This window comes from Giraffa tippelskirchi, chromosome 10 (assembly GCF_054371585.1).
Source record: "Giraffa tippelskirchi isolate mGirTip1 chromosome 10, T2T-mGirTip1v1.2.pri, whole genome shotgun sequence".
Lineage (NCBI taxonomy): Eukaryota > Metazoa > Chordata > Mammalia > Artiodactyla > Giraffidae > Giraffa > Giraffa tippelskirchi.
Genome location: NC_137284.1, coordinates 158,900,960 through 158,915,163, shown reverse-complemented (window position 1 = coordinate 158,915,163; position 14,204 = coordinate 158,900,960). Strand labels below are relative to the sequence as shown.

At 52.0% G+C, this 14,204-nt stretch overlaps 1 protein-coding gene across 3 annotated transcripts in view; it reads right to left on the bottom strand.

Moving 5' to 3' along the window:
* Positions 1–14,204, bottom strand: part of DPP6 (dipeptidyl peptidase like 6) — a 774,296-nt gene that overhangs the window by 63,132 nt on the left and 696,960 nt on the right. For all 3 annotated transcript variants that reach the window (XM_081537115.1, XM_081537116.1, XM_081537117.1), the window contains 3 exons: positions 8,054–8,177; positions 6,428–6,466; positions 1,699–1,806 (listed from right to left, as the gene is read on the bottom strand). In XM_081537115.1, the coding sequence (XP_081393241.1) occupies positions 1,699–1,806; positions 6,428–6,466; positions 8,054–8,177 (271 nt within the window). The remainder of the gene's footprint in view (positions 1–1,698; positions 1,807–6,427; positions 6,467–8,053; positions 8,178–14,204) is intronic.

The window sequence follows — 14,204 nt, the reverse complement described above, 5'->3', positions numbered from 1 at the left end:
ACAGGCGGGGGCAGGGTGGGGGGTGTGGGTTGGGGAGGGGGCTGGATCGCAGCCTCCCTTCTCAGCCCTGGGGCCTTAGACAGGAGGTGGTGAGCAGGGCCTCCCTGGGGTGACCCCTCGTCTGCCCCCACCCTGCCATCCCCGATTCTCTGAGTGCTGCTGTGACGGGCAGGACCCATGGCATGGTGCTGGCCAACCAGGGACTACATGGCCAGCGACTCCAGTCGCGAGCTCTGCGTCTTAACCGCCAGTGTCTCATAGGCTGGGGACAGTGTGCCTTCACAGCTTAATCTAGTTAGTGGGTCATCACTACAGGGGGACGAGGAGAGAGGAGAGAGCGATGCAGGGAAGTGGACAGGACAGGGCGGGGAAAGAGAGAAAGAACAAAGCCAGGAAGGCAGGGGGCGGGAGGCCGGGAAGGGCGCCCTGGCCCTTGGTCCTCATCACTGTTCGTCACAGGGACAGTCTGAAGGCGTTTTCCTGCGTGTTGCACATTTGCACACACTGTCTGTCCCCAAGGGCCTCCCAGAGCAGAACGACTGTGACAGTTTAAACCATAACACGTGGAGAAAGACGTGGCCGTCCCCACAGGGCCGGGGTGCGAGATGTGAGGCATGAGCCGCGGGTGCCCCAGGAGCGGGGACCCCAGGGGTGGTCTCGGGACCAGGGACCGCCAGTGGGGGCAGGGCCCGTCGGGAGAAGCGGGGGGTCAGGGGACCCACAGGGCAGTGGGGACCGAGGGCCCCGGGGAGGAGCCCTCCTGGGGGGACATGCTTCCTGCTGGGTGACCAGCGGGCACCCAGCCCTGGAGCCTGTCCCATCAAGGCTACTCCATCTAGGACATTCTTAGTTTTCCTTGGAGGTTACCTTTAGGGTCATACCATGAATAGGAAACTACTTTACACTCATGGGATGTTTTTGATAACTTTTTAAAAAACAATTTCATTCACATGTCCTGATCCTGAACAGCTCTGGACCTGGTTCAATGCAGACCCACCTGCCGAGGGTGGTGCAGGTGGGAGGCCAGTGCCACCTCCTAAGAGCGGGGCCTTCCTCCTAAGAGCGGGGCCCCTGAAGGGCAGCCCTGAGGAGCACCCTGCGGGGAGGGGGCAGGCCTCCGGGTGCCCCCCCCTGCAGGGGGCAGACTCGCTGGCGGCCTGCTCTGTCTAAACGCACTGTATTCAGCTCCCACGTTCAATGATCGGTGACCGTCTGCCCTTTGCCCGCAGCTCCAGTGCAGGCTACAGCAGTGCCTCTGGCTGACCGTGGAGGTGGGACGCCCTGGGGGCCGCGACGGCATGGGGCCAGCCCCCAAGACCCAGAGGAGGGAGGCCAGGCTGACCAGGCAGACTAGCAAACACAGCGGTCTACGTGTCCTGGGCTCAGACCCAGCAAAGTGCCTGGGGTCTCCCCTGACATCCCCAGAAGCATCACTCGTGTTGTGTTCCTGAGCAGCAACAGGAGGGGGAACACCACCTCCACCCGCTCAGAACGGCTGGCTCATCAGGGCCCTCTTTGGCCCCACGGGGGAGCCACCTGCCAGTTTGGGGGCCCTGCTCCCCTGTGCAGACCTTGAAGGTGACATGTGCACTCAGCCCTGGCCCCTGGGGGCCAATTCCACTCGCTGAGCAAAAACTAGGGAGGCTCACCTGGGGGTGTCTCACCAGGGAGGGGGGCTCGCCTGACCGGGGGGCTCACCTGCGAGGAGGAGACGGTGATGTGGTAGAACTTCCCCTGCCCACCCTGCGGGATCGCTCGGACAAAGAAGAACTTCCGGCCGTCCTTGGAGAACACCGGCTCTTCATTCTGCCGACAGAAGCCATTGATTAAGTCTATAAACTGCTTCATTTGGTTTCAAAAGGTTGAACTAGGATAAAGCACATCTTGAAATACACTTCCTGTGTCATTTCCAACGAGAGATACAGTGGAAGGGATAAAGTCTGTGTGGGGCCTTCTCTTTCCTTGGGAATCACGCGTCAACCCTCCAGCTTCCTAAAAGGAAGTGAGGATTTCAGAGACGATAGCTCAGCAGTCGGGAAGCGCAGGCTCGGGCTCCCCACTTACCTGGGGCCACGAGATCCAGGGTGCCCTGAAAAATTCTCCAGGGGCGTTTGCTAAACCATTTAAAAAACTGAAGTATAGTTTTACAATGTGTTGATTTACAATATTGTGTTAGCTTCAGGGGTATGCAAAGTGATTCAGTTATGTATGTGTGTGTATCTGTACATATATATATATATATATTTCAGATTCTTTTCTGTTATAGGTTATTATAAGACACTGAACACAGTTCCCTCTGCTGTACAGGTCAGTTCAGTTCAGTTGCTCAGTCGTGTCCGCTCTTTGCGACCCCATGGACTGCAGCACGCCAGGCCTCCCTGTCCATTGCCAACTCCCGGAGTTTACTCAAGCTCATGCCCATTGAGTCAGTGATGACATCCAACCATCTCATCCTCTGTCATCCCCTTCTCCTCCGGCCTTCAATCTTTCCCAGCACCAGGGTCTTTTCAAATGAGTCAATTCTTTGCATCAGGTGGCCAACTTATCAGAGGTCCTTGTTATTTTATATACAGAAGGATGTATGTGTGATTAACATATATCCCAAACTCCTAACTTATCCCCACCCCTTCGGTAAACATAAGTTTGTTTTCTATGCCTGTGAGTCTATTTCTATTTTCTAAAGAAGTTTGTCTCTATCATCCAGGGAGTTAACTATCATAATTCTGAAGAAGCACAAACCTGATCTTGCCTAAAAATGGATTCTATTCTTTCCATCCTTTGACCTTTTATTCAATAAAGTCCACCTCATACTGAATAGCCCACCACGGAGACAACAAAAAAGAAAGGGAAAAAGCCCAGCAAACAAGGACAGACTCTGTGTGTGGTACGACGTGGGTGGGAGCACAGTGTTCTCTGGGCCTCACTGTGCTTCTCAGCCGCTGTCTGAGGAGCGGGGCGTCCCCCACGCCCATTCGATAGGTGGCACGCGTTCGCCTGGATCCTCTGTCACTGTTGGCTTCCCAGGGAGCTCAGAGGTATAGAATCCGCCTGCTAATTCAGAAGGTTCGGGTTCCAGCCCTGGGTCGGGAAGATCCTGGGAAATCCCACGGACAGAGGAGCCTGGAGAGCCATAGTCCACAGGGTTGCAAACACTCAGACACAACTATGCACGCACACACGGTCTCTTTCCCCTGGAGACAAACCCAGCATCCCCAGTTTTCCCTGGGGGAGAGAATTCCAGGCTGGACTCGAAGCCGGCGCCTGGGCCGTGTGCCTGCATCTTGGTTTGCCCCCCCCAAAGCTGAGGAGTTCCTGCTCGGTGCCCAGCCACTGCCCCTCAGGTTGGCGGTCGCCTGGATGGGCAGAAAGGGATTTCGCTTTGGGGGGCGACACCCCAGCCTCTGCGAAGCCGCAGATTGAAAGTGTCCAATTAGTTGGCCACAACATACATTTTCTGATTCGAGGAGCTCCACGCTAAGGCGGAGGGGAACAAATGGTAAATAAACCCCAGCTGGCAGGAGGAGAACTCATTTCCCCGCGGTGAGTGAACACATGCAAATGTGATATGCCCAGAGAAATAAACCAACATGTGATTAAAGTGACATTTAATCTTCATGAATATTTGCAGTAAAATGAAACCTCTAATCTGCAAATATTTATTTTTCTATTTAGAGTTGGAAGCATGGTATTTAAAAATAGAGGCGATGGAAAAACCCAGCAGTAAATCTGGCTTTTTACAGGCACTTTTATTTGCCAACTGCAGGATGGATACCACAATACTGCATCTGTTTTCTGGGGGGAAATGTCTGCACTTTGGGCAGAGAAAAAATACTATGAGTAAATGTAATAAATAATTAGTCCTGGCCCGAAGCCTTGCTTTTACACTGAGAAGGCCCCACACATCGCCATGTCATCATTACATCCATCCTGGGAACGGTTCTCGGCGGGAAGGGGGCAGACCAGCCTTTGAACCTCGCTGAGACCTCACGGAGCAGATGGATCTTTAGTGGAAAAGTGCAATGACTTTTGACGAGGAGTGTGTGTGTGTGCTCAGTTGCTTCAGTCCGACTCTGGGACTCCACGGACTACGGATCTTCCCGACCCGGGGATGGAACTGGGAAGGCAGGGGCGAGGAGGGGACCCTCTGACCCCGGCTTCCCTACAGCGCTCTGCCCATGAGGAGACAAACTGCACCCCGCTTCAGTTAAGTCCATCCCCCCTCCTCTGGCTCAGACACGAATTGCCCGTGGTGGGAGGCCTGGCCCCCCACAACCCTGCTCCCCGCCTGTGATGGCCGAGCCCTTTCACGCCCCAGGCACAGAGTCTAAGACTCCACCACGTTCCCCGCTTTGGGACCCAGGCACCCTCTCCCTGTCTTCACTGAGACATCCAGGAGACTGCTGCTCCAGCAGATTCATTTCTTACAAAGTCGAGGACGACACAAACGAAAACACGTTCATAAAAGCGACCGCCCCTCCCCGCGGCTTCAGGCACGTTCGTGGTGTGGCACACCCCTCAGCTGGTTTAGATCTCCCGGGGGAGCCCAGAATCCACTACCTGCCCCCCCCGCCTCCAGCTTGCCAACCGCTGCAGCCCCCACGCTGCCTCTGCTTCTTGACTCTGTTATCCCTGGCATCTCAGGGATGTGGAGTCGCACGGCGGGCGGCCCCGGTCACTCGGCGCTGTGCCCTTGGCAGCGTGACCCCCACCAGCCGCAGGGCAGGAACAGCCCAGACGCTGTCACCAAAGAGCAAACTGCGCTATGTCCACCCGGGGCACGTTGTTCAGCCGCGAAGCAAGTGGACGTGGTGGACGTGAATTCTTGAGATCCACAAAGCATGCCGTCTGGCATGATCTCATTAGTTGAACAAATGACTTTACGCAGACAGTGAATTTTTCCAGACTCTTTCACTTCAACCACTTGGGCATTTTGTGTGATTTCAAGATGCACGTCATAACATTATGTCTGGTGCTTGTGCTCGTATCATTGGTCCAGGTGGTACTCAAGAACTCCCCAGCTCCCCAGCAAATACCTGATGATGCCCAAGCACAGTCTCATGATGGGTATTTCCTAGCAGGGACTTGGCATTCAAAGTTGGACACAGGAAAAAAGCGGCCACATGAGTGTTCCTCTTCTGCATCAGGCGGGCCCAGGGCAGGACACGGATGTATCTAAAGCATCGCTCCTTTGATGAGGCTGCCGTCCTCCCGAGATGACTGACGGAAGGCGAGGCCAGACCGCTGACTCCGCAGGTAACATGGGTGCGCACGGAGCTTCTAGGATGTCCTTGAGGAGCCACTGTGGACAGTCCAGCTTCAGGGATTCTCCATGAATGGACTCTATCCTGTCAATAAAGAAGAGTGCCTCTGCCATCCCCACCATCATTCTGAGACTCACATCCAGTTTGATTTTTCCCACAGGATTTTCAGACGATTTTCGTCCCATTCGGTAGGATGAGAAGTGAGCTTCCAAAACCTTCCCCTTGTGTTTTCTAAGTCAGGCTGTGCGATGAGAAAAAAGTAACCGAAGAAAGAAAGTAGCAGTGCTGAGGGCTTTATTTCTTGTGGGAGTTGAACTTTTTTGTCGGGGTGATTGACTGCAGGACTCATCCGATCGCTTCCAGTTCCTCAAGCCTGGTTCAGGTGCATCTCTTAGCCGAGTCGGGGACGGAAATCCAGGGAAGACTCAGTGGACCCGTCTGGAGTCCCCCCTCGAAGGAGGCTTCCTTTAACCAGGCTGAGAAAGTTAGGAACACCAGCCACGCGTCGCCTTCTTTCGCCAAACTGGGCCTCCCAGGTTGTGCTAGTGGTAAAGGACCCGCCTGCCAGTGCAGGAGACGCAGGTTCGATCCCTGGGTCGGGAAGATCCCCTGAAGGAGGGGATGACATCCCACTGCAGGATGCTTGCCCGGAGAATCCCAGGGACAGAGGAGCCTGGCGGGCTACAGTGAATGGGGCCGCAGAGAGTTGGACATGACCGAGCGACCGAGCACAGGTTAAATCCAGGCGACTTGCGGGAGCCCACAGCTCTCTGGCCCTGCAGGGCCCCGGGGCACGGCTCCTGCAGCCCCTTCCACGGAGCCCACGGCCCTCCGGCCCTGCAGGGCCCCGGGGCACGGCTCCTGCAGCCCCTTCCACGGAGCTCACGGCCCTCCGGCCCTGCAGGGCCCCGGGGCACGGCTCCTGCAGCCCCTTCCACGGAGCCGGCCCTGCTGGGCCTCGTGGGGCAGGGGACGAGAGGGTGCTGAGCGGCCCTACCGCCCCATGGAACCTTGCACGTGTGTGTGTGTGTGTGCACGTGCATGGACGCGCGTTCCTGGAGCTTCCTGTAGGATTTAACGTGAGAAGCCATGTTGTAAAACCTGGGGAAGGAGGACCTGGTGACTGTGGAGACAGTGACCGTGGGATTTACACACGGAATAGTTACCTGTCTGTGCAGCCAGGCTTCACTTTCATCCTCGTGTTTCTGAAACGAAATAAAGAGTGTTAGAGGAAGGCGTCTGTGCACGTCTTGGGTCTGTGATCCGTGGGGCAGAAGCAGTCTGGCTCCCTCTGTGGGGGCCGCATGGGCTCCGGGAGGAGGCTGCCTGCTCTCTGCCTCATCTGGCGCTGCGGCTCAGAGCTGAGCACATGGCCTCGAGCAGGAAAGACGCCCCTCTCCCGGCCACGAGGACAAACACCTGGGGTGAGACTCCTCTGCCAGACTGCCCTTCGGCGGCCACCCCTGAGCAGGCACAGGCCCATTTAAAGGCAAATCTCCTGATGCGTTGTGTGTGTGTGTGTGTGGACATGTGTCAAATTTCCAGTTCACAACTCTGAGTAACCCTCCTGGCAGAGCAAAACGTTAAAGGGACTTAGAACACAGGTGAAAAGCCAATCTGAGAACTGTGTGGAAAAACATATAAAGGGAGACGAACACATCAGCTGCACCAGGAACAGCTGCGTAGCGGCACGTGCCGTGGCCTGTCTGCTCTTCATCCGTGGACTCTGACCACGGGCAGGAGGACTGTCACCGTGGACCCCACAAGGCCAGGGCACAGACCCCAGGACCCCGGGGCATGAGCCGCTCCAGCCTCCCAGCTGCGCTGCACCCCCTCCTCCCTTCCTTCCCCTCAGGACAACCCGGAACCTGCTCCAGACTGTATCACAGACAAAGTAAATCAGCAGCCTGTGGAGGACGCCAGTCCCAGCCGCAGCTCCCTGGGACGTTCTTGCGCTGCGGGATCAGACTGTTTTGGGGGGGCATCTCCCAAGTCACAACACAGCTGCTTTGCAAGCCTGTAGCCTCCCCAGTGAGGAAATAAAAATTTAGGGCCCCCCAAAATAAAAATAAAAGTTTAGGACCAAAAAAGGGTTTCCAAGAGACGAGCCTGGGTTGAGTGGACGTTTCTCGGGGCTCCAGAGCGTGGAGGACGTGGCCCAGGGGCAGGGGAAGTCTGGCTGCCGGTCACTCCCTCCATCTGCAGGGGAGCCAGGCCTCCTTATTTACATTTTCATTGCTCCTTGGGTCCCTTCCTTCGCCTCCTCCAATCTCCCACTGAGCCAGCTTTGGGCCACAGGAACACAGAGGTGACTTGCAGACAGCAGGCTGACTGCCCAGGGGACCGGCTGGCTCTGGCTGGGCTGGGGGCGCTGACTCTGAAATGACCAGGCCTGGCTGCGGTGCTGGGCCCTGGGAACGCAGGTCGGGCCACTCCCCCCTCCAGCGCCAAGTGGAGGACGGGGACCAGCGCCTGTGTGGAGTGGCCGGGGCGAGGGGAAGGGAAGGGACACTTCTGGGACCTGGCGGCTGCGCCGATGAACCCTGAGTCTGTAGCAGTTCTCAAGCCAGCCACCAGCCGGCGCTCAGCGTGCGTGTGTGTGTGTGTGTGTGTGTGTGTGTGTGTGTGTGTGTGTGTGTGTGTGTGTGTGTGTGTGTGTGTGTGTGTGTGTGTGTGTGTGTGTGTGTGTGTGTGTGTGTCCCTCTGTGTGTGTGTCTGTGTGTCTCTCCCTCTCTCACGTCACCCAGACCCCCTGGGACGTGCCCGCCCCCTGGGACGCCCCCGCCCCCTACCTTGGTGCAGAGCCCCGTGGTGGCGTCGCAGAGGGTGAGGATGGACACGTTCTGGGCCCGGCTCAGCCAGTTCACGGCGACCTTGGTGCTGGTGGCCCACTTGACCATGGTGACGTAGTGCTCCCTGCAACAGAGGGCGCGGCGAGGGCACGGTGAGGGCCCTGGGGTGAGGGTGCGGTGAGGGCACGGCAAGGGCCCCGGGGTGAGGCCCCCGCAGTGAGGGCGTGGTGAGGGCCCCGGGCGGCGCTGGGCGGCGCTGGGCGGCGCGGTGCTGGGATGGAGAGAGCCCCAGAGGCGGCCCAGCCAGACCCCCAGGGGGACCCAGCAGCAAGGGACGGGTGCATTTCTCTCCGAGCTGCCCCGAGAGCTGTGCACTGCTGCGCTGGCACCTCCCAGCTGCCCACCCACCCAGGTTCTGTAAGTGGGCGGGTGGTGCTGCCTGCTGCCCAGGCTTTCCTGCCGTGGGGACAGCAGCCAGGACGTCTCCTGAGCCGGGAAGGGCTCCGGGGGGGGGACACCTGCCCCCCTCCCCTCCCCCTGGACCCTGAGGGAGGGAGCCGTGGGGCTCCAGTCCCAAATCCCCAGGGCCATTCTCGCGCTAACTGGGGAAACGGGTGCACGGCTCTGGGCACGTGGTGGACTTGATCTGACATCTGAGCTGTCACGCACCTGCTTTTACCCAAACCTGAAAACCCCAGAGTCTTCTGGGCCACTCTGTACTCAGCCCCTGGGTACTGGGGCTTCCGGTATTTAATTCAATTACCCAGAGCACCCCCCCACCCCCAAACAGGACTTTTAGGAAAAAAATGTACATTGATGAGTTAGAAGCACGTGAAAAAAAAACAACAAACAAGCAACTTCACAAAAACACGTCCCTCTGCCCGCCCGAATATCTGTAGTGAGATCTCGTGTTCAGAGTGATGACTTCACGTCTGACAAGATCCCTTATCGCTAAGATGCTGTGCATTTGCTGGACGATGCGGGGCGAGCAGAGGGAGACCGGTATGTTCAGTAATTACTGTCAGCAGAAGGATCTAAACAGCCCGGCACACTGAAACAGGCTTCAGCTAATCAGGGGATTAAATCACTGTGTCCCCCATTTCTCACGGCCGTTAATCACAGTTGTTAATTCAACCAAAGCCGCGAGCACACGACTACCACGGCAGGGTGGCCCCTGAGCCAGGCCACCAGCTCCCGCGGGGCTGGAGCTGGAACGGGCCCTGAAGCCCCCGACACAGTCCCCGGAGGTTCGCTGAGGACACGGAGGAGAGTTGTTCAGCACAGCCCAGCCCATGCTTTTCCACTGCCTCGGTTTCTGCGATTTTCTGAAATATGGCTGTTCCTGTTCTCACCACCCACTCCGCAAGCCCTCGGGCTCCGGGGACCTGGGCTTGCGTGTTTGTTTACGGGACCCACTTTCCCACCCTGCCCTCTGGTGGTTCCAGCTCTGAGAGGCACTGTCCTTCTGGCAGCTTCTATGGCTGCCGCTTTGCTGTCATGTCACCGCTGCGAGGCTGGGAGCTGCGTTTGTAACGATAGCTGGTGACCGTCTGCCTGGGTGTTTGCAGCCAGGAAACGTGTACTCAGCTTTGCTCTTTAAAAAGCCATGTAGGTCTGTGTGTGTCTGCAGCCCATGCTGCACACAGAACACAATGAATTTCCAGTTACACCATAAATGAGCTCTGGTCCCTGTTGGACAGCCATTGTGGCGAGCCGTGCAGCTGAAGGGCTTCATCTTTGGACCTGTTTGATGCAGGTGTTCCGGTCAAGGTGTGATGGAAGGTCACAGAGACAGGCTGCAGAGGTTTGTTATTTAGAAGTGCAACGAAAGAGGTAAGATGAGGAGACTGTAAAGAAACTGGAATTGAAAATGAGAGAAATTTGATCCAGACAAATGGAAGAAAACTTGGGAAGCTCCCCCAGAAGGCAGAGGAAGGGGTCCTGGCGGGGGAGAGATGGAAGACAGCAGATGGTCCTCACATTTGAGAATCTAAGTGCTTCTCATGGAGGAACTGGAGTGATGGGAAGAGATGCAATTGCTAAAGGCACCACAAGACGCCTACATAGTACAGAAGTGAACATACGGATTAAAGGGTTTTACAATTCCAGGGAAATTAACAAAACGCCTAAAAATATTCTTACAGAATCTTAGAAGTCTATAGGAAAAGAAATGCCACAACAATCCAGTAACAAGGAAATAAGTTTTGAGAAAAGATACAGATTTATGCTGATCTCAGATTTCTCAGCTGTTTTAAGTCTATTGTTGTTCAGTCGCTCAGCCGTGTCTGACTCTTTGTGACCCCATGGACTGCAGCACGCCAGGCTTCCCTGTCCATCACCAACTCCCGGAGCTTACCCAAACTCATGTCCATCGAGTCGGTAATGCCATCCAGCCATCTCATCCTCTAACATCCCCTTCTCCTCCCACCTTCAATCTTTCCCACCATCAGGGTCTTTTCTAATGAGTCAGTTCTTCCCATCAGGTGGCCAAAGTATTGGAGCTTCAGCTTCAGCATCAGTCCTTCCAACGAACACCCAGGACTCATTTCCTTTAGGATGGACTGGTTGGATTTCCTTGCAGTCCAAGGGACTCTCAAGAGTCTTCTCCAACACCACAGTTCAAAAGCATCAATTCTTCGGCGCTCAGCTTTCTTCACTGTCCAACTCTCACATCCATATGTGATTACTGGAAAAACCATAGCTTTGACTAGATGGACCTTTGTTGGCAAAGTAATGTCTCTGCTTTTTAATATGCTGTCTAGGTTGCTCATAGCTTTTCTTCCAAGGGCCAAGCATCTTTTAATTTCACGGCCGCAGTCACTGTCTGTATCTTTGACTGTGCATCTTTGACTGCATCTTTGACTGTGTGGATCACAACAAATTGTGCAAAATTCTTCAAAAGATGGGAATACCAGACCATCTGACCTGCCTCCTGAGAAAGCTGTATGCAGGTCAAGAAGCAACTATTAGAATTGGACACAGAACAACAGACTGGTTCCAAATTGGGAAAGGAATATGTCAATATTGTCACTCTGCTTATTTAACTTGTATGCAGAGTACATCATGTGAAACGCTGGGCTGGATGACGCACAAGCTGGAATCAAGATTGCCAGGAGAAATATCAACAACCTCAGATATGCAGGTGATACCACCCTTCTGGCAGAAAGTGAAGAGGAATTAAAGAGGCTTTTGATGAAAGTGAAAGAGGAGAGTGAAAAAGCTGGCTTGAAACTCAACATTCAAAAAATGAAGATCATGGCATCTGGTCCCATCACTTCATGGCAAAGAGATGGGGAAACAATGGAAACAGTGACAGACTTTATTTTCTTGGGCTCCAAAATCACTGCAGATGGTGACTGCAGCCATGGATGTGAGAGTTGGACCATAAAGAAGGCTGAGCACCAAATAATTGATGCTTTTGAACTGTGGTGTTGGAGAAGACTCTTGAGAGTCCCTTGGACTGCAAGGAGATCAAAACAGTCGATCCTAAAGGAAGTCAGTTCTGAATATTCATAGGAAGGACTGACGCTGAAGCTGAAACTCCAATACTTTGGCCACCTGATGCGAAGAACTGACTCATTGGAAAAGACCCTGATGCTGGGAAAGATTGAAGGCAGGAGAAGGGGATGACAGAGGATGAGGCAGTTGGATGGCATCACCGACTCGATGGACATGGGTTTGCATAAGCTCTGGGGTTGGTGAGGGACAAGGAAGCCTGGCGTGCTGCAGTCCATGGGGTCGCAAAGACTTGGACACACCTGAGTGACTGAACTGAACTGAACTCTCACATCCATACGTGACTACTGAAAAAACTATAGCTTTGACTAGATGGACCTTTGTTGGCAAAGGTGTTTTAAGTCTAATGGTATTTAATATCTCAATGAGCTTTTAATAACCAGTATCTTCTTGTTTAAAGCATGTCTTCTACTTGAATATACCCTTTATTAAAAGCAATTCAAAATTAAAGGCTTAAAATGAAAAGCTTCACATGTAAGAAAATGACCTCTGAAACCAATCCATTCATAGCCAGTCCTCAACTACTATCAATCTGATTATAAATTTGAATCCAAATATCAAAAGTAATTATCAAGTGATAAAATGATATAAAATAAAATAAACACTGGGTGGCTATTTCATAGCATTATAAACATTTAGTAAATCTTTTAAACAAAGATTAAAAACAAAGGTAGCAGCCATCACAGATGATGAATCTTATATTGAAGACACAAACATGCTACATCCCTGGAATAGGAAACTAAACATGAGAAACTTTCAAAACAATTATCAGTCTGGAGACACTTGAACTGATAGTATTCAAGCTCCATGAGGGCAGTGCTTCACCTATGGTCAATACTTAATATTTTTTAAAGAAATGAATTTATTTCTAACAGAAAGACCAATGAGTTTCTTTTCTGGGGGGGGCAGCTAATAAAATAATACTAAAGTTCACATATAAGAAGAAATGGATGAAAATGACAAGATAGTTTAAAGAGGAAGATTGATGAGAAGGGATTTATTGCTAATGATACAGAGCAGCTATAGACTTTGTAATTCACATAACACTCAGTAGATCCATCAGTGATGGGGAGCCTTAAGTCACAAGAGTTTATATTAGAACAGAATAGTTTATCTAAGAATTTAATATTTAATAATATTAAAGTGTCATCCCAAATCACCGGGGAAAGGAAGACTGATACAATAAATAGTGCTGGGAAAATGATTATTTAAAAAAAAGAGCAAATAAAGAACAAGTGTGCATTTCTAGATAAAAATATCAGGAAAATTTATCAAAATACTCAGAACAGTTACCTGTGGGTAGTGGAATGGCAAGTGATTATTATTCTCTATAATGCAGAGATGATTTTTTAAATAAGAAAAAGGTTATTAACGATAACTGGAAGTTTCCAATTTAAGTGGTGGATCTATCACATTTATTTCTGTCTTCTCTCCCCATAAATGCAATCATGATGATAATGAAGGAATAAAGCAGGTATATACCCACATAAAGATTACAGGAATGGTTTCACCACATTTCAGATGTAAGAGTCTTGAGGGATGAGGCTGGTTGAAAAAGCAGCAGATTAAAACACCTGCAGAGTTAACCCCAGAGGGAATTTTGGGGACCTGGAGGTTGAGGTGCAGTCAGTATGGGGTTGGGAGATGTGGTTGAACAGGAGTGCCATCTGAGAGTGTCTGGATGAGACAGATGGTGCAAGGAAAAACAGACAAACCCGACCCACATTTAGACACGTTAGTTCATCCAAATATCTTTCAGGGAAAAAAAAAGATATAATTCACAGAGGAATGAGTGTCAGACTGACTTCAGGTTTGTCATCAGCAACACTGGACACGAGATGGAATTATATTCCCAAATTTGAGGGACAGTGGTTTTCAAACTGCAATTCTACATACAACTAAGATTTTCAACAGATGTGAGAGAGACATTTTTAAATATTCAAGAACTCAGAAAGTTTACCTCCCATAGTTCTTTCTTAGGAAAGCATCTGGAGGGTGTACTCCAGACGAAAGTGGAAGCAAATCAAGAAAGAAGACAATGTGAGATCTGAGGAACATTGGCTCCAATGTGGAGAGCAGGAAGGGGGTCTCCCCAAGTGGCACCGTGCCAAGGTTAAAAAGAATAACCAGTCCAGACTAGAGCTGGGGTAGTGGAGCGGTCTTACAGAGACGCAAGTGGGGAAGGAGGCAAAGCAACAGGGTACCTGATAGAGCCTGGGGGAAAATGGTGAGGCTGTGATAAAATAAAATAAAATAGCTCAAATAAAAATAAAGGCAACTTAAAACTTGGGGAAAAACAAAAAGCTGAACAAAAAAGAGACAGAGTCATAGGATGCTACTTAGCACTACGAAGACAGACAGTTACTTATGATAAAGTTATGCTATCTATTGATTGCAGTCTTTCAGAACCAACCTATAGATAAATAAGGAAAGTTTAGTTATGGGTTCGGGGAAGAACGCAAATGGCATCAACTTCAGGGATATAAAAATATTAAAAAGACAGAATTTTCTAGGTGGGAGCAGCAGAGAATGGACCTGTAGGAAAGGGCAGGACTTTCAGATCCATTTTATCAAATGGGTTGTTAAAAATTCTTGCCTGTAGTTAATGTGATACAAGAGAAGGTTGTATGAGTAT